This window comes from Athene cunicularia, assembly GCF_003259725.1.
Source record: "Athene cunicularia isolate RWA chromosome 8 unlocalized genomic scaffold, athCun1 chr8_part1, whole genome shotgun sequence".
In the NCBI taxonomy this organism is placed as follows: Eukaryota; Metazoa; Chordata; class Aves; order Strigiformes; family Strigidae; genus Athene; species Athene cunicularia.
This window is the reverse complement of record NW_020799109.1, coordinates 15,940,047-15,965,389: the sequence shown is the minus strand read 5'-3', so window position 1 is coordinate 15,965,389 and position 25,343 is coordinate 15,940,047. Positions and strand designations below refer to the sequence as shown.

At 41.9% G+C, this 25,343-nt stretch overlaps 1 protein-coding gene across 1 annotated transcript; it reads left to right on the top strand.

Moving 5' to 3' along the window:
* On the top strand, positions 1–25,314 carry LOC113483006 (vitellogenin-2-like). The gene is made up of 35 exons (XM_026854202.1): positions 1–40; positions 401–421; positions 613–764; positions 3,565–3,816; positions 3,966–4,127; positions 4,282–4,430; positions 4,865–5,015; positions 5,123–5,280; positions 5,363–5,528; positions 6,003–6,128; positions 7,172–7,390; positions 7,797–8,014; positions 8,132–8,229; positions 9,049–9,173; positions 9,805–9,906; positions 10,512–10,631; positions 10,825–11,014; positions 11,360–11,453; positions 12,184–12,369; positions 12,574–12,718; positions 13,510–13,733; positions 13,822–13,999; positions 14,256–14,573; positions 14,919–14,966; positions 15,131–15,217; positions 16,780–16,992; positions 17,084–17,226; positions 18,498–18,636; positions 19,351–19,486; positions 20,560–20,746; positions 22,010–22,101; positions 22,583–22,680; positions 22,760–22,919; positions 24,889–25,050; positions 25,198–25,314. Exons 1-35 carry the CDS (start codon positions 1–3, stop codon positions 25,311–25,313), a joined length of 5,175 nt encoding a protein of 1,724 aa, XP_026710003.1. The 3' UTR covers position 25,314.
* Positions 25,315–25,343: the final 29 nt, after the last annotated feature.

The following is a 25,343-nucleotide window of genomic DNA, read 5'->3' as shown; positions in this document are numbered from 1 at the left end:
ATGAAGGCACTCATCCTGGCCCTGGTGCTCACCCTTGTGGGTAAGTTGAAGCTTTACCAGCACTGCTGAGCCATGATGGCCACTGCAGTCTTAAGCAAACTGCATTTCCTTGGGGCCTTTCAGGGTTATTTACAGCTTAATTTGCTGAAGCCCTTTTATGACTTCAGCTGTAAACTATTAGATTTCTGTGCCTAAGCTTAGCAGCAGGGGAAGAGCCAAGCAAGCAGCAGCTAACTAGTGGGGTTGGTGTGGGCTTGGTGTCCCAGGGGTATGGGATGCACCCTGGCAACCCTGTACTGGTTGTTTGCCAACCATTAACACACTGAGTAAATTAATAATAAATTAAAGGATCCACAGAGATGGGGGTTTCTCATGCATCCTGTTCTTTCCTCCCATGCAGGGGGCCAGAAACAGGACCTTGGTAAGTATGCTTCCACTGCCAGTGAGCAGCTCCTGTGTTGCCCTCCCCTACGGCTGTGCCTTGCCCACTGCTTGCACCTATTTTTTGGCAGTAGCAGTCTCACCTTTCTTTGCTGGGATGGTTCTTGTGAGTCATAGCGGAGGAGGTGTTTCTGGTTTTTGGTTTGTTTGTTTGTTTTTTTTTTCCAATAGAGCCCATTTTTCACACTGGCAAGACCTACCTGTATGGCTACGAGAGCTTCACCTGGCACGGGCTGCCCAGCAGAGGCCTGGCGATGGCGGGGGTGAGGCTGACCTGCAAGCTGGAGATCAGCCGTGTGTCTCACAGCAACCACCTTCTCCAGGTAAATCACCATGGGTGTGGGAACCCAACCACCCACCTGCATCATACAGCTACAGACATTTGGTTCAGACCTCCAGGCTGGTAAAATAAACAAAAAGATGCAGAGCTTACACAAAAGATTAAGGCCCTTCCTGGTGCCAAGCTGAGCCTGTAAGCCCAATGTCAGACCAGGCAGGTTTGCTCAGGCAGTGATGGTTTCCCTGACACAGGCAGAGGTGCGGGTAAAGGCACTGAGCTTTGCACCCTGTACTGCTGAGCCATGCTGGAGTGTCTGCAGCTGTAGCCAAACTGCTTTGGGTTACCAGGTTACTGGTAGTGACCTACAGGCAGTAGGCTTCCTCTCAGCCTGTGCCTCTGTGGGAGGGACTCAGAGCTGCTCCAGCTCTGTTGCCATCAGTACCTCAGCCCCCTTGACTAAAGCTGCCTTAGGTTCATCTCCATGCAGAAATATGACAAGCAGCTGCCTTAAAGATATGTCCTTAAGATAATTTTACTAAGGCAATGCTAAACTTGTGTATGAAAATGCAAACTCAAGCATGAAATATCCATGTTTTTCAACATGCTCCATAGCCTGAGAAAAGCTCAGTGCTGGACTACAGATATCACATGAAGAAGTCCCATCTGTCTCCATTATCTTCCTTTTGATACTCTTCACACAGGCATTAATTCAAATGTGAAGAATTCTAATGGTAATGCTTGTGCTTGGCATAATGATATCAGATCTGGAAGTGCTGTTACTCATTGAAAAGATTAAACCAAACAGTTTAAAATACTGACATGGAATGAAGGACTGCAAAAAAAGGGATCTAGAAGATACCAAGTAGGGAGAAAGCTGTAAGAGGGCACTTTGCGTTCATCCTAGGAATTTACTCAGTCTGTAATCCTGTGCATATATTACTGAAACAGCATGAAGGAATACCTACTATCAGATTTGACACACTGCTGCAATTGCAGGCTCTTTGTAACCTTGCTAGAGTTGTTATAACTATAGTAATTGCAGACAATAGTCTTGAGTAGAATTTAATTTAAGGAGACCAGTGAGGAGTGGTGTTCCTCAGGGATCAGTTTTGGGACTGCTGCTTTTTAACAATTTTGTTGGCAACATGGACAGTGGGACTGAGGCACCCTCAGCAAATTTACCAACACCACCAAGCTGTGTGGTGTGGTCAACACACTGGAGGGAAAGGATGTGCCGTCCAGAGGGACCTGGACAGGCTGGAGAGGTGGGCCTGGGCAAACCTCATGGAGTTCAACAAGGCCAAGTGCAAGGTCCTGAACATGAGTGGGGGCAATCCCAAGCACAAATGCAGACTGGGTGATGAGTGGATTGAGAGCAGCCCTGAGGAGAAGGACTTAGGGGTGTTAGTCGATGAGAAGCTCAACATGACCTGGCAATGAGTGCTCACAGCCCAGAAAGCCAGCTGTATCCTGGGCTGCATCAAGAGGAGCGTGGCCAGCAGGTCGAGAGAGGTGTTTCTTCCCCTCTACTTCACTCTCATGAGACCCCACCTGGAGTACTGCATTCAGCTCTGGGGGCCCCAACATAAGAAGGACAGGGACCTGTTAGAGTGAGTCCGAGGGCAACAAAGATGGTCAGGGGGCTGGAGCACCTCTTCTATAAAGACAGACTAAGAGAGTTGAAGTTGTTCAGCCTAGAGAAGGCTCTAGTGAGACATAGAAGCCTTCCTAAAGTACCTAAAGGGGGCCTACAAAGAAGCTGGTAGAGGGACTTTTTACAAGGGCCTGCAGTGATAGGACAAGGGGTAATGGCTTTAAACTGAAAGGGTAGATTTAAATTAGATCTAAGGAAGAAATTTTTCACTGTGGGGGTGGTGAGACACTGGTACAGGCTGTCCAGAGAAGTTGTGGATGACTGTCCCCTGGAAGTGTTCCAGGCCAGGTTGGACGGGGCTTTGAGCAACCTGATCTAGTGGAAGGTGTCCCTGCCCATGGCAGGGGGGTTGGAACTAAATGATCTTTATGGTCCCTTCCAACTCAAACCATTCTGTGATTAATTTGAGGAAATGTGACAAGAGGCAAGCCACCCTTGCAGCACTGGTTATAAATGCCTAAAATAAAACAGAGCACTAAATCCACACCATTTTGCTCTATGCAGGAGCATGTACTTTTATGTATGAGGGTGGGAAGCGTGCATGTATGTGTACGTCACTAGATATGTATGTGCATGCAAGCACGCGTTTCCCACTAGGTAGCAGTCAAGGACTTGTGTGCAAGCTTTACAGCTTGATAAGCTCAAAATGATGACAGCCGCTTCCAAAGAGACTTCAGCTCCTGCTGGGGCATCTCTTGTAAGAGACCCCATGGCCATCTCTTTTTCCTTATCAGCTATGTTAAAGCTTTGGTGCTCTGGAACATGTTGGACCTGGCACAGCAGCCCAAATAGTCCCTTATGTGTTTAGGCAGGCAGCTTGAGCAGTGGCTTGGCTGCCTTGCAGACTGAAGGGAGATCTCACTGGACATCTGGGGAAAATGGGTGAGTATCCTTTCGTACAGACTGCCAGCAGATAGTCTTTCGCTTACCCAGCAACCCTCACCAGACTTGCTGAAGTTCTGAATGCTGTTTGCACGATCTTATTTTTCTGGCAGAAAGCCTTCATGGAAATTGTGTTTTCAAGGATGCTTCCTAGGCCCAGCACAATAGGCTGAGGAGGAAAATGTTTCCTGCGGTGTTGGACAAGTGGATTGTGTCCAGCCATGGACTGAAAGTGCCCATTTTCCCTGTTATTACACCGTTTCAAACTGAATTACCAGTATGAATGTTTTTCTAATTTTGTTCACAGATTCGATCACCAAAGTTGGAGGAATACAATGGCTTCTGGCCCATGGACCCCTTCACTCCATCTGTGAGGCTCACAGAGACCATCACTGCATGTTTCAGCCAAGCCTTTAAGTTTGAATACACTGAGGGAAAGGTTGGAAATATTTTCGCCCCCGAGGACTGTCCCATCCTATGCACTAACCTAGTGCGAGGGATTCTGAACATGATGCAGATAACCATCAAAAAATCACAAAATGTGTATGAACTACAAGAGGTTTGTTTTTTCTATTCTGATTTTACGTTTATTCTCATTTTACTGTTACATAGTAACTTGTCTGTACATACACTTCCCAGGCAATTTTCTTTGACATATATATTGCTGTTTCAAATGGAAAGTTCATTGTGTTTAATCAATACTCACAGGCCGGGATCGAAGGCATCTGCCAAACCAAATATGTTATCCAGGATGACAGTAAGAATAACCATGCCACCATTTCCAAAAGCAAGGACCTGATGGACTGCCAGGAGAAAGCGGTGAAGAACATGGGCATGGCGTACATCCGCCCCTGCCCCACCTGCCCCCTGGTACGAGCAGTGGGGACCCCTCCTGCCACGGTTAGGCATAAGCCACTGCCAAACACTCATGCATCGCACTGATGCTAGTAGGGAATTTGGCTTGTCTGTGCTCAATTAACTACCGCCCGTTCAGATTTGTGAGTGGGTCTCTTTGCACTTCTAGAAAGTCAGAAACATTAAGGGCACTGTGACGTTCACTTACAAGATGAAGTATGATAACAGCAGGACCTTGATGACATCTGCTACATCTGAGCAGGTGTACCAGATCTCACCCTTCAATGAACCCAATGGGGCAGCAGTCATGGAGGCAAGGTAGGCACCATGCATGTCCTTAACATAGTTATGATGATCAGAGCCGCGAGGAGATGCCTAAAACTTATTTATTGTTAATTTGTGAGTTAACAAGAAGCATCTGGCCTGTGGGCTGTGAGGAGCCAAGACACTGTACGTCCCTCAGGATGCCCATCCAGGACCCATGTCCTGTTGTTTGGGGGTTTTGCTGGACCACCTGAAACATTTCTTCAACCTGTCAGAGACTTTGTCAAATTCTAATAAAAGCTCTCACCAGTCCTGTGACATTTTCAGATAATCCTGAGCAATGCACAAACCAAGAGGTGCATGAGCCGTTTGTGGTCACTGCAGTGGTCCTACTGGGCACCCCTCAGTCTGCTCCAACTGCTGTATGTGTCCTACACACACACAGTGTGGTTAAAGACTACTGATGAATTTCTTTCTCTCCCTTGAAGACAAGAACTGTCATTGGTCGACATTAAAAGGACTCCTATCAGTGCACCAAAAACTCAGCTGCAAAACCAGGGGAGTCTTCGTTATCGTTTCTCAGGAGAGTTACTCCAGATGCCAATTCCTCTCATAAGGATTAAGAATCCAGATTTACAGGTACTGGAGTCTTACTTGTCATATTCTTTCATTATTCATAAGGTTAACAGGTCATCACATAATTATTTTAGACATGGTTACTTCCTACTGTCTGGTTTTTCCCATAGTTAACAGAAACACTGCGGCAATTAGTTCAGAATAACAAGGAAGGAGCCACTAAAGAAGCTTCAACCAAGTTCTTACAAATGGTCCAGCTTTTTCGTATAGTGACCCTTGAACAAATTGAGTCTTTGTGGGTTCAGTTTGCCAACGACCTTCCCTACAGGTAACTGTATCACCTTCAGCCAGGATTTCGGATCAGAGGCATACCAGGCAATGGGGATAATTAATCCTCCTCTCCCTGGCAGGGACTGGTTCCTGAGTGCCATCTGTGCTGCTGGAGCTACTGACACATTTAGATTCCTGAAGCAAAAAATTCATGATGAGAAGCTGAACATCTGGGAAGCAGCTGCGACTCTCCCTCTTGCCTTCCATTTCGTTACAGCCAACAAACAAACCCTAGAAGTTGCCTCAGTGAGTAGAGATCATTCTTTCTTCTATTTCCCTCTCACTCCTTTTTAAAGGTGAATTCTCAAAATTATAAGCAAAAGATGCAGCATATTTCCTTATAAATTTGTAAAATGCAAGGTGTTAACAAAATGGGGAATGCTTTAGAAATGTTTCCAAATACTTGTTGCCAACATTTTTTAACATGTAATGTTTTGATGTTAAAACCCACAAATCCTTAGAAAATTACTATTGATTTCTTTTTGCCAAAATATCTTTAAAAAAAAGATAGACAAATTCAAGAAAATAATGTTGTGTAACCAAAATCTAACATACATACTGTGTAAGTGTTGTGGGTCTTTTATTGTAGCATTTAACTTCTGAAAATATTTATGAAAAATCCAAAGCAATTTTATCTATTTATTTCTCAAATGTAATTTTCATGAAATACCAGCTCTAATTACTAGAAACATTAAAGACTGCTACTTCTTTCTCCTGTAGACTTTTCTGACCTGTCCCCAAATCCAGAAAGCACCAATTCTTCGAATAATTGTTTACCTGGGATATGGTAGCATGGTAAATAAATACTGTGCTCAGACTTCACTTTGTCCAAATGAACTTCTTCAGGTAGGTGACTGTCATTTCTTATTCGAAGGAAGTAAAGAAATTTTTTAAATGCCTCTTGTGTAGCTCTCACAATGTTGGCAATTAGATAACTTGCTGTTTACATGCCTCACTCTTAGTTGAGATTGCCTTCAAAATTGCAAAGACAGAATGAAACATCAAGCTGATGCCTTCGAAAAATTGGGTCTTAACAAGTTCAGAATTTCAAATGTAAGTGGTAGAAGGGATAATGGATCCTGTAAACAACCTGAAACTGGATTTAGATACAACAAATTTAGGATTAAAGCAAAATAATTATAATTCTTCTCTCTTACATTAGGTAGTGTACTTAATATATTAAAAAGGCACTAAAGTGTGAATATAAGCAAAGCTTTAGATATGTCATAGGTTAGGGCTTCCAAAGAGGCCGTGCTACCTAACTGCATATCACTGTCAGAAATATTGAGGACATTGTTCTTGGACTATGCAGCTCTGGCTCCTCACTCAGGAGGACCACAGCACTGAGACGGTCTGCTGGTGTATGACATGTGTTTAAATCTTCCAAAACAGAGTGAAACAAAGCTAAGCCACAGAAGGGTAATTTGTCTTCTCAGAATAACGAAACTGTTTAAGTAAACTTGCTATCGCTATAGGAAGTGAAAAATATGCAAGTGTAATCTTGCAGCTGCGCAGACCCTGGGGCCTGCAGGGTGGCAGGACTGACAGAGGTGCCCCAGGGAATGATTGAACCCCGTGTTAGCTCCGGGCTGCTCCTGAATTTGCAACAGACCCTCTGGTGCAGGCTTCCACTTAGGATTATCTCCCATGCTCAGGCACAATTTAAAATCAATTACAATATGGTGTAAGGAGAAAATCAAGTTTGTTTGTATGTTCCATATTTGGCATCCTGATAATGATGGGGAGATTTTTCCTGAGGGAAAGATCTGAACAGCTTTATTCCGGGCTTTGTGCCTGTAGTTGTTTTGCTTGCTATGGCAATGCATATTTTTATGCATTATTATGAGATCATTACCTGGTAAGATTAACACAGTCTGCTCTGTTTTCAGCCACTCCATGACCTGGCTACTGAAGCCACCAGCAAAGGTGATGCCAAAGACATGGCCTTGGCCCTGAAAGCCATTGGCAATGCGGGAGACCCGGCCAGTATCAAACGCATCCTGAAGTTTTTGCCAACATTTGCCCCAGCTGCAGCTTCATTACCAAAGAGAATTCATGCTGATGCCGTGTTGGCCTTGAGGAAAATTGCCAGAAAAGACCCTGTAAAAGTAACTGACATTATTATTTAAACAAAGATCCTAGAGGGTATGATATGGGTTGACTTAGTAATTCAGGAATAATAAAGCCATCAGTTAATCTTAGCAACTCTGGGCAGATTTCTTTGTTACTGGTGTTCCTCTTGCCCATTCCTGACATCACCCCATCCTTGCTGATATCCCAGGAAAGAGGTTGCCTTAGTCGCTGTAACACTTGGGACCATTACTAATGGCTGTTTCTTCCAGACCTGTTCACTGTGCACCCTGCAGTAACTTCAGTTTTAGTCACAGGTCCCATGCTCAAGTCTTTGTTTAGGGTTTTGCTCTCCATTCACTGCAGATCACACATGCACGGTTTAGAAACCACTTCTCACTGAGAAGTTACAAAGTACTCACAGGTTGTATCTTCCTCCTCTAGGTAAGGGAGATCTCCCTCCAGGTCTTTATGGATAACACACTTGCTCCTAATGTCCGAATGGCGGCTTGTGTTGTCCTCTTCGAAACTAAGCCTGCTCTTCCAACTGTAACAGCTATGGCCAGCTCGCTGCTGACAGAGCCCAGCTTACAAGTAGCCAGTTTCACATATTCACACATGAAGGCTTTGGCAGTAGGCAGGATCCCACAGCTCTATAATCTGTAAGTAGAGGAAGAAGTACCTTTTTTTAGTAGCAAATGGTGATATTTCTTCTTGCAGTTTTCTAAGAATTTGGTCACAGTTTACTATATTGGTATGATTTTAACTCTATTACTCAGATCTGCTGCTTGCAACATTGCCATTAAACTACTGAGCCCCAGACTTGACAGGCTGAGCTATCGTTACAGCAAGGTCATTCACCTTGGCATTTATTCCTGTGAGTATAAGTATCCTGTCCACTGCTTCAGCTTACATAGCCAAATGCCTCTATTTTGTTCTGTGATTTTAATCCAAAATTCAATCATGGCTGTGAGTTTAGTGCACTCTTGAAATAGAAAAAGCACAAGAGCCTCCTAACATGCAAATCCCCTGAGGGTGTTCTACTACTCTCTGGGTATCTGCTGGGGAAAGCAGTGCCTGCACATGGATTTAGTGCGGGAGAGCTGAGCACGCACACGACCAATGTGATCAAACAATGACCATTTATTACAACTAAGAAAGCCCTTTTATAATGTTCTCCTGCACACGTGAGTAACATGCAGTACAAGTCCTCAAGATTGGACAGTTAACTTAGCCCGCGCTTTAAACCTTCTTATGAGTGGATAAAAAGTGCCACATCAGCCTTCCCAGGCTTCCTGCCCTGTGTAACTTCCTCTTCTGTCCCAACCCCTTCCGGGGGTTGTTTGTCTCGTCGAGTTTCTCCCTCCTCATTCAGGGTCACATCCTTATCACATTCTTGCTTGGCTGAGGCTCTTATCAGTCTTGTTCTCACACAAGATTGCTCACATGTCCATTCTCTCGCAGAAAGCCCTCTAGAATCCCAACAGATTTAGGACTTCTTCAGTCACTGTGGTTATGTTGACTCTGCCCTAGAACACAGTTCTCTTCCTGAGGTTACAAATTTGAGGACCTATGGGATTGAATCCTGGCAGAACCCCTTGCAATCTACGACAGCATGTTCCTGAGGTGGCTTACATGCACCAGACATCTTGGAGACCCTAACCAAAACCTCTGCTTATTTTTATTCCTGTGATAGCTGAATATCAGGCTGGTGCCATTTGGAGGCTCTATCTAATGAATGGTCCCAGCACCATGTTCCCACCTGATATAATCACAAAAGTAAGAGCATATTATGCAAATACTGCAGCGGATATTATTGAGGTAAGTACTTTATTAAAACAGCCAGCTAGATGTAAGCCAGCTACAGATAGTATTAGTTAAACCATTTGGACTGTGATGTAGTATTTTACTCCATCTCTGGCTGTGAGGCTGCATGTTTAAGAGAAAATTTAGATAACGATTAGGATTTTACTTACACTGCTTCTTTTATTTGGGCTTCTTGACACATACATTCACCAATAAAAACCTAGGAGAAGAGAGGAAAGCTTATGCAGCAGAATATTAATCTGCCTACCTAAAGCCACATGGCATCTGGGGTATTTTGCATAAGTATAGGGAAATAGCATTTGAAATTAAATTCCAGCCAGCAGTGCAGCCAGGGTAGCATGAAGCTCCATGTAACAGCATGCAGTCATTTACTCAGCTTCCTGGGCAAGCTTTGCAGCCTGGGCTGAGCTCTGCACTGCCCTAAAATTATCCCTGCTGATTAGTTCAAAGCTGGCTCAGCATGTCCTCAGCATCTTCAGCCATAGCCTGCAGTCATCTGGTAGACATAGCCTCATAAGTGCAATGGCTTCATAAAGTATGTATTTAGAGCGGCCTCAGTGAGTGCAATACTAGGTACAAAGGTTTTCCTGGGATCTCTTGTACTTGGTCTGACTGTTTCTTACAGGTGGCTCTCAGGTCACAAAGCCTGACTAAGCTTATCAGGAAGCAGAACATTCCCTTTGCTGAGTACGATACATACAAGACACTGAAGGAACTCGGTAAAATGGTATGTCTCTATGCACCCTTCTGATCTGTTTGCAATACACAGTTCCTGCCAGGGCTGGGGTGTCATCACTGACCCACCCACTGAGCCACCCCTTTGATGTTTCAGTGAGAAAGGAGTCAGTCTTCCTGTTTGGTCATGGAAAGATGAATTTACATTGTACTTACACTGTCAACAGATGCCACTTTTTCACTCAACATGTGTCAGTCCTTAATGTACAGTACAAAAGGTGATGATGATGCTGGTAGCAAAAAATCATGTGTTTTAAAGTGTGTATTAAAACACAGTAAGTGGTTGCTCTTCTCTTTTAAAAGGATTATTAAACAAGATTTTTGTTCATGAGTCCTCAGGCATCACCCACTACTTACAGCAGCAGAAATTACCAAGTCCTTACCTCATCTTTATGCAGGGAACCTCCCATTAAAGTCAGTTATGCAACATAAGAAAGGCCACATTGGTCCAGACCTGTAAGATGTCTATTAGTTTTCTGGCTAAGGAACCACGGTTAGCACTCTTCAGATGGGATCTGCTCTTTGCTAAACATTACTGTATTTTAAGTGACATTATCTGCTTCTTCCTTTTCTCCCCATCTCTCCTTAACACCACAGCTTCTGGGATGGAAAGAACTGCCTCCTGAAGACCCACTGGTGTCTGCTTACATCAAAGTATTGGGCCAAGAGATCGCCTTTGTTGACATTGATAAAGAGGCCATTCAGCAGACCATGACGGTACTTTCAAGGCTGTTGTCCTTTTTGTCGATTCTCGTCCTCCGTGCTTGCTTTTTCTCAGAATGCGGCTTGGTGAGCGTTTTCGGCCGAAAACGCGTTTTTGGCCGAAAACGTGCACGTTTGCGCAATGCTGACAAATTCCCCTTCCCTGTCTCTTCTTACCTACTTACCTAACCTATTTCTCTGTTTTCAGAGTCTAACTGGATCATCAAACTGGCAGCCAGTGGTGAAAAAAGTGGTGGAAGAGGTCCATCGAGGCATTTCAGGCCGATGGACGCTGCCAGTGATGGTGGGCGAGCTGCGGCACATTGTCCCCACGGTGGTTGGCATGCCACTGGAGCTCAGTCTGTGCGGTGCCGCGCTGGCCCAGGCTGCAGCTGATGGTGAGCTTGGGATGCCAAACTGAGCGGTTTCCCCACAATAACTGGTGGTCCAATTCCAATGTTGAAATTAAATCCCTCTATAATCTGATAAATACTCTTGTAATGTATAAACATTGGTGTTCAGCTACCTCCAAAGGGTTTGAGAAGTAATTAGTGTGTTTCACCTGGGACATATTTGTATAACTCTGGAGTAGCAATCTTCTTTAAATATCATGTGAAGTATTTCAAAATGTAAAAGCACTACCCGTGTGTTAATTATTATGCTTATTGAAAACATTGTATCTCTAGCATTTATTGATTCTCTCTTCATAATATTTATAATAAATTCCTGTCTGTCTTTTGCAGTGGATATACAGATATCACCACCATTATCTGACAATTTTAGACCTTCACAGTTGTTGGAAACCAACACGGATATTCATGCTGACATCAAGCCAAAGTAAAAATGACATATATTTTCACATACACACACAAGCATTTACATTTATATTTGAAATAGATATGTGATTACACGTTGTTATATAGGGGGCTTACTTGTCCCAGATTTGAGACAGCTGTGGTAGTCCAAAGCAGTGAACTTGTGAGAAAGCAACACAATCACCTGGTGCTTTACAACGCTGCAAATGTAGCAACATGCACTGTATTCCACAGGATACTCTGCTGTTCTGCCATTGCTAAAAATGCTCACGTTTGTACCTGTTCAGTGCCTAAACATACTAAGTTGTTACCTATGAACAGTTTTTCACAAGTTCAGCATAGAATCGCATTACCACCTAGCACAAGCTGGGGGGATTTCAGGGGGAAACGCTTCTGGATCTGCAAAATCAAAAGTGAAAGCAACAGTACTAATAATAATTGTAAAAATGATAATATTAACATTATGGTTAATAATAATAATAATAAAAAACAACTAGGCATAATCTGAAGCTAAGAGATTCTGGTGTTAGCGAAGGGTCCATGTTAGCTTTGCTCATCAGATAAAACCCTTCACCTTTTCCAGTGGCACTTCAGCTTTTTTTTTTTTTTATCCTGCTATGATACATCTCTTCATCCACCAGTAGTGGCTCTTACAATAAACAGCACAGCATGAAAATGTCATTTTGCATTTCAAAGTTAAATATGTGCATGTTAATCTGTAATTATGCATGTTTTTATTTCTACTCTTTCAGGGCATATTTTCATATGATTGCAATGATGGGGATTAATACACAATACTTTCAGAGTGGTCTTGAATTTCATGCAGAGTTCAGTGCCAACACTACGATGAAATTTGATGCCAGGATAAACATGAAAGAGAAAAATTTGAAGATTGAAACCCCTCCCTGCCATCAGGAGGTTGAGCTCACAGCTATGAGGTACACAAGAGCTTCTTGTATTTTGCTTGTTCTGTGTTACTGATTGTGAGCTCCCCGTTATAAAATCACTAACACACAATTCCTTTTTAGGCTCTGTTGTACCTTGCCAGCCACATAAAACTTAGTATTGTCTTTTTTGCACCATCAAAGACAGGTAAGCAAAATCAGAAGATGTTACTTGTGTGCCATTTATCACCTCCACAGGAGTGAAGTTTATGCTATTTCAAGGAACATGGAAGAAGTAGATTCTGAAAAGAAATCCCAGCTTCTCCCCAGCGGAGAAGTACCAAATATCTCTGACCAGCCGTTTCAGCCATCAGAAAGATCTTCAAAACCTGGCAGCTGGAAGGTAAGGAGGCCTCTCACCATCTTTATTGCAGACAGGTAGAGAACAGACAGCTCCTCAGAGAGGCTGAGCACCCCTAACACAGCATCTGGCTAACCAGAGCTCAAACACAGAAATGGTGAGATTTAACAGGTGCCTGACATACCCCAAACCAAGCCTAACATAAGTCCTGATGGGTTCAAGATGTGATTATTCACAGTCTGCTGACTCTCATCATCTCATGCATGTAAAGTTGCACTGACAGCATGTACTTTCTATTTCTTTATGGTCAATGGGAGGGTGTGTGAAATTTGTATCCTTTGTACAATATCCCTTTTTTTCTGAGCCAGAGCAATGTGGAAAAGATGGGTCTCAGGCAGGTTATTAATTTCTCTTCCCAAATCCTGAGGTAATTCCTGCAGTCAGCTGCAGAAGCCCATTCTCTTATGCGCTCTTCAGCTTCTGAGTCTAGTATGGGAAGGGTAGGTTGACATAATAGGAGGGCTGGTAGCCCAAAACTGATATAGAGATGTAGACCCTCCAAAGAGCCCTGCAGGTTCTATCTGGGAAGTGTGTTTGTGATACACTGCCTGGGAAAGCCTAGGCAGGAGAGCTGTCCTCTTCCACAGAGCACTTTGGAGGAAAATCCAGTGCTTCTAGTGCTTGGATCTCTAATTTTAATCTAAATTTTAATTTCTGATTTGCGTGGGCAGGGCTGCCATCATTCTCTTCATTAATAGGAGGAAAGATTTTAAGACCTGTGACAATTTTTTTGTAGAAAATATCTTTCTTTGCCATATTTTTCTTTCATACAGCAAAGCAATATTCCTAGTGTGATACTCAAAGGATACCAGCAAGGTTCAGAAGAGGCACAACACAGTGTAGGAGGAAGACTTTATGCACGCATCTTCTGTAGAAAATTTGAGAGTTTCGGATGTTCTGCTTGTCTCAGTCTAAAGTCACGAAATTCTGCTTTCTTAAGAAATACCTATCTGCACAAATTAGTTGGAGAACTTGAGGCCAAAATAGTTTTGAAGCCAGGTACAGTCATGACAACAAGCTTTTATGTCAATCTTTGTGAATGCTGCTCAAGCAGCACAACCAAGGAATGTAAGTATCTTGACTTTTGTTCATACAGATGCTGATATTGACAAAATACAGCTGGAGATTCAGGCAGGATCCAAAGCAGCTTCCAAAATAATTGATGTAGCAAGCTCAGGATCTAAGGAAAAGGATGAGACATCTCTGTATGAGGACATTCAAGCTAAACTGAAGAAGATTCTAGGCATTGAAAATGTGTTCAAGGTAAGCATCGTTCAGCATAGGAGAGGGAAATATTTTTCTAGAAATGAAACTGAGGGTTTCCACTGTGGAAAACTGGCATGAGAAAGCATTTCAGCTGGGAGGAATGGGTCTAGGTGAGTTCTGGTGCAGCTTCTGCAGTGTGTGGGGCCAAGGAGTTGTATTTCCTTGGAAGCCTGTGGTGAGCAGGTTGTCTGACACCCAGATAAATTTTACAGAACGAGTTATAAATTCATAATGCTTTGAACTGTTTTCGGAGGTCACAAATAAAACAAGGCACCATAGGAGACGGACTCACAGAACAGACAAGACTGCAGTTACAGATCTCTGGGCAGAGCCCAGTGCAACCCCACTCTCCAGTTCATCTTCTTCTTCCGCTGCTTCCTCTGCTGATGGTAAAGAGCCTGGAAACAAACACAAGAAAGATGAAATACATCAATCTCGGAAGAAGCGTGGCAGCAGTAGCAGCAGCAGCAGCAGTAGTGTCAGCTCTGCTAGCAGTAAAATCTGCAGCAGCAGCGGAGATCACTCTGGAGACAGGCACTGCAGTGGGGATAGTGAATATGCCAACCAACAGGTAATTCATCCAGGCTGTTCTCTTTATAGTTCCTGTAGGAAATTGTGCCCATAAGGCATGGACCAAAGAAAGAGAAAACAGACTGTTGAGGGTGGATGTTTGCTGTAGGATGGATGGAGTAACCACCTAGCAGAGCTTTTTCCCCTTTTAAACCTCTTTTTTCTCTGAAGTATTTCAGCTCAAAAGTTTCACATTTCAGAATATTTTAGTTTAAAATGTTTAAAAAATTCAATTTTGTTCTGTCTTTTTTCCATACTCAATACTGATCTTTTTAATGTGTTTGTTAAAAGTTAGTTCTTTGTCTTCTCTTAGATCTTCTTACATACTAGATACCTATTTTCACAGGCAAATCTACCTGTTTACCAGCTTTGGTTCAAGCCCACAGATGAACAGGTATATTTCTGCTTATATTGTGAGCAGGGCCTACAACTCACTGCTCTCACTAACTTTGTGGCAATTAGAACTTAATTCTCTGAGAATAAAAATATGAGAAATTAGTTCTGCAACAACTTCCAATGGTAAACAACCTGCTTCAAGGTGATTCTCTGTTTTTGCAGGACCCAGGAAGGGAAGTCCTGAACAGCAGCATCAGCTCCTTCTCTTCTTCAGCTAGTGATGAAAGTATCTCTGGAGCCATATCTCAGGTGAGTATCTTAATCTATAAAAAATAAAAACATTTACTTCGGATTTCCAGTTATTGTCTGTTTATAACAGAACAGAAAAAAATTTGGTGATTTAGCATATTAGATAATATATGGAAAGAAAATTAATTGTTTCCTGTTTTATAAAGGTGAGCACATTGGATATGTGAATGTTTTTTAATACTCACTCAACAAAAGCTACCTTGTTAAATGGAACTGGAATGTCTATGTTGAAATTTGTATTAATCAGTAAACAATTCACCATAAAAATGAGAATGCTTTAGAAGTGCTGACCTGCTTGATTAGAAACTGGTTTCAGGTATATTTTTTATTGCATAGCTCCATGTAAAAGTTTAGGACTTGACTGCCACTCTTCTGTTGATTAAGTCTTTACTGCCAAGTACTTCTTTTCCTATAAGTAGGACCATGCAAGGCCTTTAAAAAGACCTTGATTTTGCAGTAATGCTTCAACTTTGAGATCAGTCCAGGTGTTTATTCAGGAATAGCTACATGGTAAATAGTTAATGGTTCCTGGACATTCTCTAAGAGTTATTGTAAGAACTGATGGAATCTGGAGCAGATTTAATCAGAGGAAAATTTTGCACATTTCAAACAATGATCTACATGCCTACAAAATAGTAAACCTTACTTTGCTGAGGCATCTCCTCAGTTGTTAGTGCAAGTAGATTGCAGAAAAAAGGCAATCATCTGTACCTTCTCCCCCACCCATTTCCATGTAGCTTGAACTCATCTCTCTTGTCCATCTTTTCACCACATGACTGCTTCCTTGAATTCTTCCCAGTCTTCCCCGGTGCTCTCACCACATACACCTTCTTTCTTAGCCACAGCCTTGCTCTTTCCCCATTTTCTTCTAAGCCCTCAATGAATTTGTCTCACCTAATCCTTCCATGGGTCTTTGCCACTCAGACCTGGCAGCACAGGGAGGACCTGCTGCCCCACAGCTCACCCCCCTGCAGCTCTGCCCTGGCTGGGTAGGGACCCCTGCCCCACAGCTCAGGTAGGACAGTCACAGCCTGAGTGGATGCTGCTGCTGGGCATAAGGGTCCAACTTTGAATGGGATCACGTGCTGCTCCTCATGCAAGTACCACACTTTGGACTGCACTGAACAGATCCCTCTGTCAACATAAATTAGCATAGTTTTAAACAGGTGGTTAAACAAAGTTCATCAGGAAGACTGCTAGCTAAATTACAGGTTGGTAAGAGAGCAGTGCTGACCTGGGTAATACTGGTTCTTTATACAGCAGGGTCCTCCATACTTCCTTTTGTTACACTGAAATTACTTTACAAAAAGATTCACAACACTGTTGTTCTACTTACATAGGTCATGACAGGTCTCCCTTGAAAGACTGTGGCAAAACTACATATGCACGGAATAGATTGAGCAATGATCTATGATCTATGATGCTGTCCCATACTTCACATAATAAGAGACTTTTTGAATGAAAATTTTCCTTTACAAATATCTTTTATCTGTGGTTTTTAATATAGTAATTTTAATGCTTGTTTATGTCTTTGGTCTCTATTTCCTCTCTAACGACTTAAGCCTAAATTCTTGGGAGACAGCAAGCCACCCATACTGGTGGCAGTCCTTCGTGCCATCCACAGAAATGACCAGTCGACAGGATTACAGCTTGTACTGTACACTGATACACAACCCACAAGATCAAGGATACAGATGTTTGTTTCAAGTATCACAGGATCAAGTAGATGGAAACTCTGTGCTGATGCTTCAGTAAAAAATTCCCATGAAGTACTGGTAAGTTTTAAATATGATCAGCTCAAATGTAAATGAAATATAATGATCTTACTATGTCTCACACAAAAATAAATATATTCCACTCTACTAGGGTTCTCTTAAATGGGGTATAGATTGCCAGGACTATCAGATTGCAGCTCAGATTGCAACAGGGCAATTTGCAGCTTATCCAGCTATGCAGATGAAGCTGAAGTGGACAAAAGTATCTTCAGTAGTCCGAACAACTTCAAGATGGTGAGATTTTACTTTAATTTTGAAAAATTCACCTGTGTCGATGCTCCAGATAATTACAGATTCAGTTCCACAATTTCTGACCTGGAAAAATTCCACTTAATCAGTATGCTATTACAAAATCAGATTACATGTGTCTGTTTTTTCTGTGTATTAATTCCCTCAAAGCACAGTGCATTTTAGTTTGCAGGAAAACTGCTTGAAACTGCTTTTTAGACTGGATATTAGGAAGTATTTCTTTACAGAATGGGTTGTTAGGTGTTGGAATGGGCTGCCCAGGGCAGTGGTGGAATCCCCATCCCTGGAGGTGTTCAGGAGTCGGGTTGATATAGTGCTGAGGGATCTGGTGTAGTTGGGAACTGTTAATGTTAGGTTAATAGTTGGACTGGGTGATCTTCAAGGTCTTTTCCAACCTAGGTGGTTCTGTGATTCTGTGAAACAAAGGGGATGATAGGATTCACCCAATCTATTGTAGACTTTTAATTAAAAGTAATTCTTCATTCATATATGCATTGCCCACAATAAAATATAGGTTCATACTGAAGTCTAACCTTTTTTCATAGTGCTACCAAAATACAGATAGATACAACAATTCAATTATCTAAATATGCATGCGATTCAAGCTTTCACTTTTAAAGGCATAGAGGTGATTTGGTTAACAAATGTGTACTGAAGAGGGTATTTTTGATATTAATTACCTGAAGTGCTGTTTTCTGCCCTTATTAGAGGGGATGAAATGATCCAATTGACTATCCTGAAGAAAATGCACAGAGCTCAGATTTTTCTGCTCTGAGACTATGCCTATTTTAAAAGGAATATTTTCTGTATTTCTTTTTATGAGTCTCAAGCCTGTAAGGGAATTCAATCATAGAGATCCCTCTATTGACTCATTGACATACTTAGTGGGTGAAGTATCCTTCCTAATTGTTACTGCAGGCCTGACACATTAATATGAGGTCATCTTTTTTCTAGCATGTTAGTATATTGGGTTTTATGTAATTGGTGTGTACTTTTAAGTCTGAATGCATTTAAAAAAATTTGGCTATACCTTTTTTCTCATATCACTCTGCTGCCCAGTCTCCTGAACACTGTTTCACCCATTAACAGTTAAAATCTGCCTGCCCCTCCTCTCATGCACAACACCATGTATTACCAAATCCTGACACAAAACGTGTCTAACACAGAATGTGTATTGCTTTATGGGGGCGTTTTAGTCTGAACAAATAATATCCAATTTTTTCAAAGACAGATTGTTTTAATCACTTCCTTTCCAGGTTCTACTCCTTTCTTCCAGAAGCTGCATATGTGCTTGGGTATTCCCAAAGGCAACAGCGTGGTCCCTCTCACCAGGCAATGCTGGTTATGGCTCTGACATCTCCAAGAACCTGTGATGTGGTCCTCAAGCTACCTGAGGTAATTATTTCCACTAGCTTTTATGCTGGGGCATTAAATACTTATGAAATTCACAGTTGATAGCCTTTTAAACACATTATTTTAAAAAAATAATTGAACTATAAACAAGCTCCCATCACAAGGATGTTACATTCATGCAGTTGGTTCCATCATGAAAATAAATATAACGTATTTCTCTTTCTCACGTAGCATGCAATCACATGAAATAAGAAACAGGTTACAAAACAACCATCACGATTGATAGCACGTTAACAGTTACTTATTAAAAAGACCACTCCTCCCCAAATCTTCAGGAAGATAGGTTTTCCTGTGTCCTGAAAAAGATAATAAAACCAAGCTGTAGAGAAGCATGATGGCCAAACAGTATAGGCAAGGCCTCAACGTATAGGCAAGGAGAGGGTGTGCATCTCAGGTAAGCAAGCTGTTCGGACTGTGAGCAAATGTGATGTACAACACCCCAGAAAGCTGCAAATTGATGAATATCAAACAACATTTATAACACAGCTGTTCTATAGGTTGCAGATGTGTCAAACTGTAGAGCTATTTCATGCTGTAGACAGAGGACTTGATTTCTTTTTAGCTCTGACCTAAATGTAGATTCTAGTTTAGATTTCAGTCAGTACAGTCCTCTTTGAACATTATAGGAAAATGTTATCTCATCTCTACACTGTATTTTGCATTTACATTCGTGTTTGTTTTCTGACTGTTTTTCAGCTCACAATTTATGACAGAGCTGTCAGGCTTCCCCTGCAATTCTCTTCAAGTCCAGGAACACCTATTTCAACACTAACATCCACTGATCAAAATGTCTTTTTCCAAGCAACACTTTCAATCATTGAAAACTTTAAAGGTCAGCAATTAACTATCTGTACAAGAATTGATTGACTTTGCAGATTTTGTAAATATGATTTATACCTTTGACATAACTTGAAATTATTTTACATCCACTTAAAAAATCAGTTGGACTTCAAATATAAACAAACCAAACTATATGAAAATCTGTGAGCTGCAAAGATATAATGAAAAGGAAACTTATATTAGTAAGATTAAATATTGTGTTCCATGCCAAATAGTAATTCCAAATGTACCTGTTCCCAAATGCATCCATTTCAGCTTCACTACAGAGATTGCTTGTGAAGAAAAAAGAATTACAAAATTAATGAGTGGGACATCTAAGTGACCTCAGATTGGGGATGCTCTGCTTGATTAATGCTGTTATGTAGAAGCTAAAACAGCTTCAAAAGTATACCCATTAATTTCACCTGCACTTTATTTTGAAGGGATTATTGTTTCATTAATGCTGTATTAAGTGCTAATCACATTATACTTACTTAGGGTAATTTTTAAATGGAAAAGCTTTATGTAATCCTGGGATAAGGAGTCACATTTTGCTTTAAATCAGCAGGCTAATATACCTATGCATATTTCTTTAGTAAACACTAAAACTACCCTGTATTAACTAAAATGGCTGTAAAATAATTTCTAATCAGAGCTGGTAGGATTTCCAACAAAACAGTTATGACTCAATAAAGGCAGCAGAATTTTAGTGCATTTCCTCTGTGTTAATGGTATGTGAATTGTTATCAACATTTGCATAATTCTTTTCACTACAACAAAGTTACAAAAGCCAAAAGGCCACAAAGAGTTGCACCTGCATCAACTGTGAGCAGAATTTATCTCACACAATGACTGAATCATGAGTGGGTTGTGCTGCTGTCTGGGGACTGGCAAAGTTTTGCTTTCATATTACTACATATCTGATATTTCACCTGAAAGAATAATTTTGCTTTTATGTGGGAATAGGTAAAACCAGAAAAAGATATTTAAAAAAAAAAATTACAAATCTAAAATAGAGTAACTGTTTTATATGAAGTATAAAAGGCTTGCTTTTGACTGTTTGGTTGTTTTTTTTTTTTTTTTTAGCTCGTTGTTCAGTTTTCCAAAGTACAATCACAACCTTCAATGGAGTTGAATTTAACTATTCAATGCCTGCAAATTGCTACCATGTCTTGGTGCAGGACTGTAGTCCAGAACTGAAATTCCTGGTGATGATGAAAAGACTTGAAGAGTCTGCTGACCTTACAGCAATAAATGTCAGACTTGCCAGCCAGTAAGTAATTGCAGACTTAATGACAAATAGATGTCAAGCTGAATATGCTATAAAAGTGAAGACCAGACTGTTAGGGCGATTGGTGCTAGCACAAGACTCATGCAAAATTACTAATGTCAGTGAAAAGGTTTCTAGGAGTGTCACTGGGATTTGGGACTTTGTCTTTCAAAAGTGATTCTGAAATATATCTGAGGTTCACAGTAACCTAAATTTACTGCCCAAAATTTTTCACTAATTTGTTAGCATTTAACCATCTCATTTCATTCCTTAGTAGTTAGGTAGACATATAAACTATAAATCCCAAAGGGACTGTTGTAATCATTTAGTCTGACCTCCTACACTAAGGTAATAATTAGAACTAATTAGCACCCACAATCATCTCAGCAGAGATGTTGAGAAGTGGACCTAGCTAAAAAGGGAATTACTTATCCCAGATTAGGTCATCCCTTAGCTGGTGCATAATGTTCTAATCTGTTTGAAATTATTTTAAAACACACTTTCATTAATCTTGGAGCAATCACGTCTGTCATCATAGGTTCTTCTTTAGAAGTATAGTCTGATACTCTAAATTGTATGGGATTATGCATACCAAAAGTGCATAAATAGGCTTTGATCTGCAAGGTTTCATTACAAGTAATTACTTATTTCTGAAAATTGTGTGCCTAACTGTGCCATAATGTTAGTGAAACAGAGAGAAACTAGTATGCCCTGCACCTGTTTTGTGGAAGTACAGAAGGATGCTTGTTTTATAGACTGTATCTTTTGTGATAAAGACATTCCTCATCTCTATATCATTCCCAATCGTTTCACATAACTGTATGGATGTGCTTTTGATGTGCTTGAGCTTCATATTTCTTCATTAGAGCGAACACAACGCTGAAGAAAATACTACAATACACAGACTATTCAGGCTGTAAGAGAACCACTGTAGGGAGTCCAGTCTTCCTTTGAAATGTAAAGCACCTTCAATTTGTGTGAACATAACAGCAATTATATTGTTCCACAGCAAGGGGCCCTGTAGCCTGGTGTCTTACTGCCTGAACCATGGCAGACACTCAGAGATGAGTAAAGCCATGGAAAGGTGTATTGTGCACTCCTCCTGGCAGGATTTTCTGGGCTCTCTCCATCTTCCTCCTAAAGGGTAGCAGGTGACTCATGCCAGAATGATATGAGCATCCTGCAGTGTTGGTTCTATAAGGACCAGAAACTGTGAGCTGAGTAGGGCAAAGAGCATTTGTTTATACTCATTTCCTTTACTTAAAGTGAGGTTGACATGTATGTTTCCAATGGACTTGTCCAGTTGAAGATTAATGGTGTTCAAGCCCCGACAGATGTTCCATACACATCTAATTCTGGTAAGAGACTCATTTTTATATTTTGTTTAATCTTTTCTGATCTTTTGAAGAAGGAAAGCACATGTTGCTGCAAACACCTCTCAAGATAAAGATCGTCTTAATTTGAGAAACAATTAAGTGATTTTAACATAACTTCATGCTAGCTTTCATAGGAGTGGCAAGAAAGATGAGCAAGGAAAGAGATGCTGATCCTGTGTATCTTTGTATGGACCAAGCAATGCAGGGCTGTGATACCTTGTTCTGATCACGGAGACCCACAGAACAAGCATCTAGATGTCCTCCGGCCACAGCCGCCCTTGTCACAGGGCTTTGGTTTGTTCCAGGGCAGACAGCAGTACGGTCTTTCTCATTTCCCCCATCAATTTCAAGATACATTAGAGTCTTCATTAAGTCCCCAGGAATTTAACAAGTGGTTGAGGTTGGACCCTAAAACAATAACATCCTTTTAAAATAAATCCCTTTTTTCCTTTTTTTGTTGCAGATGCAAGCATGCTGATCAGCAGTGAAAAGGAAGGCTTGTCACTAAAAGCCCCAGATTATGGCATAGATAAACTATACTATGATGGGCATAGACTTGAGGTATTTGTAAAAATTATTTTCAGTGGGTTTATTTTTAAAGAAAAACATTTAAGTGCATCTTTTCTTTATTTCCACAAAGATTCAGGTTGCTTTCTGGATGGCTGGAAAAACATGTGGTATTTGTGGAAAATATGATGCTGAGAAGAAAAGGGAATATCAAATGCCCAGTGGATATTTAGCTAAAGATGCAGTGAGCTTTGGTCAGTCCTGGATCATCTCAGAAGACCCCTGTGCTGGAGGTACTAAGATTCTAACATATATTGCAGATGACAGCAAGCTGGGTGGGAGTGTTGATGTGCTCGAGGGTAGGGAGGCTCTGCAGAGAGACCTGGACAGGCTGGAGCCATGGGCTGAGCCCAACTAGGTGAGCTTCAATAAGGCCAAATGCTGGGGGCTGCCCTTGGGCCACAACAACCCCAGCAGTGCTACAGGCTTGGGGACAAGTGGCTGGAGAGCTGCCAGTCAGAGAGGGACCTGGGGGTGCTGATTGACAGCCGGCTGAACAGGAGCCAGCAGTGTGCCCATGGCCAAGAAGGCCAATGGCATCCTGGCTTGTGTCAGCGATAGCGTGGCCAGCAGGGACAGGGAAGGGATCTGACCCCTGTACTCGGCGCTGGTGAGGCCGCACCTCGATTCCTGTGTTCAGTTTTGGGCCCCTCGCTACAAAAAGGACATTGAATGACTCGAGCGTGTCCAGAGAAGGGCAACGGAGCTGGTGCAGGGTCTGGAGCACAGGTCGTAGGGGGAGCGGCTGAGGGAACTGGGGGGGGTTTAGTCTGGAGAAGAGGAGGCTGAGGGGAGACCTCATCGCCCTCTACAGCTCCCTGAAAGGAGAATGCAGAGAGCTGGGGATGAGCCTCTTTAACCAAGTAGTAAGCGATAGGATAAGAGGTAATGGCCTCAGATTGTGCCAGGGAAGGTTTAGACTAGATGTCAGGAAGTATTTCGTTCCAGAAGGGGTTGTTGGGTGTTGGAATGGGCTGCCCAAGGAGGTGGTGGAGTCCCCATCCCTGGAGGGGTTTAAGAGTCGGGTCAACTTAGCGCTGAGGGATCTGGTGTAGTTGGGAACAGTCAATATTAGGTTAATGGTTGGGCTGGATGATCTTCAAGGTCTTTTCCAACCTAGACGATTCTGTGATTAATATTGTTGCCTTTGATAAATTAATTAGTCACATGAATAGATGATTTATATTAATTGTAGCACTATCATCTTATTTTTCACTATTTTTGTGATTAGTGGCCATAGACCAAAAAAAATAAAGTATCTCTTTTTCCCGAGTTTGTTAGTTCACTGCAAGTTCTGGTTTTGTTGCAGTTTTAATATCAACTTCTTATGCATGATGTAGATATCTGATGTTTGTGTGTTCCAGATAAAATTATAAACTTAAAACTCCCAAAGATGCTAAGTCAGTATGAAAAGTAGGTAGTTTGTCTGTGACAAAAGACATTTTATGTCATGCTTAAGTTTCATTATTTATTTCCAGGCTTTTAGTTTCCCAGAAAAAAAAAAAAAAATCAATCTAGCCGTGGCTGTTGAACTAGAGGGCATTTGAGGTGGGAAATACCTGTTTTAATTACCTCAGGTTGAAGATGAACTGAATCCAAAACCTTCAGCCTGGTAATGGTTGTTCTTACCATCCAGGTCCTATATAAAACATATTGAAATCAACATGAACATATTGAAAACATTAGGGTGCACTGCATCTTGTGTGGAACCTAATTCTCCGGGCATGTGGTGACGTTTTTGGAATCTATTCTTAGATCAAGCTCCTCTGGGGAGACTAGTCCAAGAAAGTGTGGATCAGAGAGGCTTAAGGTCTAAGCTAGTCAGCCATGGCAAGGCAGGTGTGATGCTAGGCACAGTGCAGCAGTGGATATATGGATATCTAGGGGCAACTCTTGCTCCAAAATGAAGTGCTGTCATAGTTTGGGTAAAGCTGAGCATCAGTTGACTGAGGTTTTCACATGTATCTTTTTGGATTGTGTCCTACCCAGGTCCTGTTTGGCAAGCCTCTGTCTTTAGGACTGTGTTTCACATGCCTGATTTTCTCACAGCCTAAGACATTGACAGCTAAATGACTCAGATTAGTTTGATGTAGCTTGTGTCACTTGGTCATTGGTCTAAGTTGTTGCTAATTCTACAAATAAAGCCCAAAGAGCCATTCACATAAATTCTGTAGGTGCTTTAAGAGAATTCATGTTTTACAGCTTGTAAGCTGCAGCGCAAATTTGTCAAAATTGAGAAGCCAGTTGCATTTGAGAAGAAGGCAGCAAAATGCTTCTCCGTGGAGCCAGTTCTACGCTGCGCAGAGGGCTGTTCAGCCACCAGGACTGTCCCGGTCTCCGCGGGCTTCCACTGTGTGCCAGCTGGTGAGTCTGCAGAGCTGGTCCCTGTGCTCAACACAACCACTCCGTCCAGCCCGGACTATGTGAAAAGCCGTGAGGTTCGCTGGACTAACCCAAGTACCTCGATATATAAAAACCCCTGACACTACTCCTTTGTCCTCTCCTTTACAGACTCTGCTCTCAGCCTGGAAGGACAGATTAGGCTAGACCAGAAATCCGAGGACATCGTGAGCAGGGTTTCTGCTCATACCGGGTGTTCCTGCCAGCAGCAGTCGTGCCCGCCCTGACACCAGCTGCACCGGCTCCACCCGCTCCTG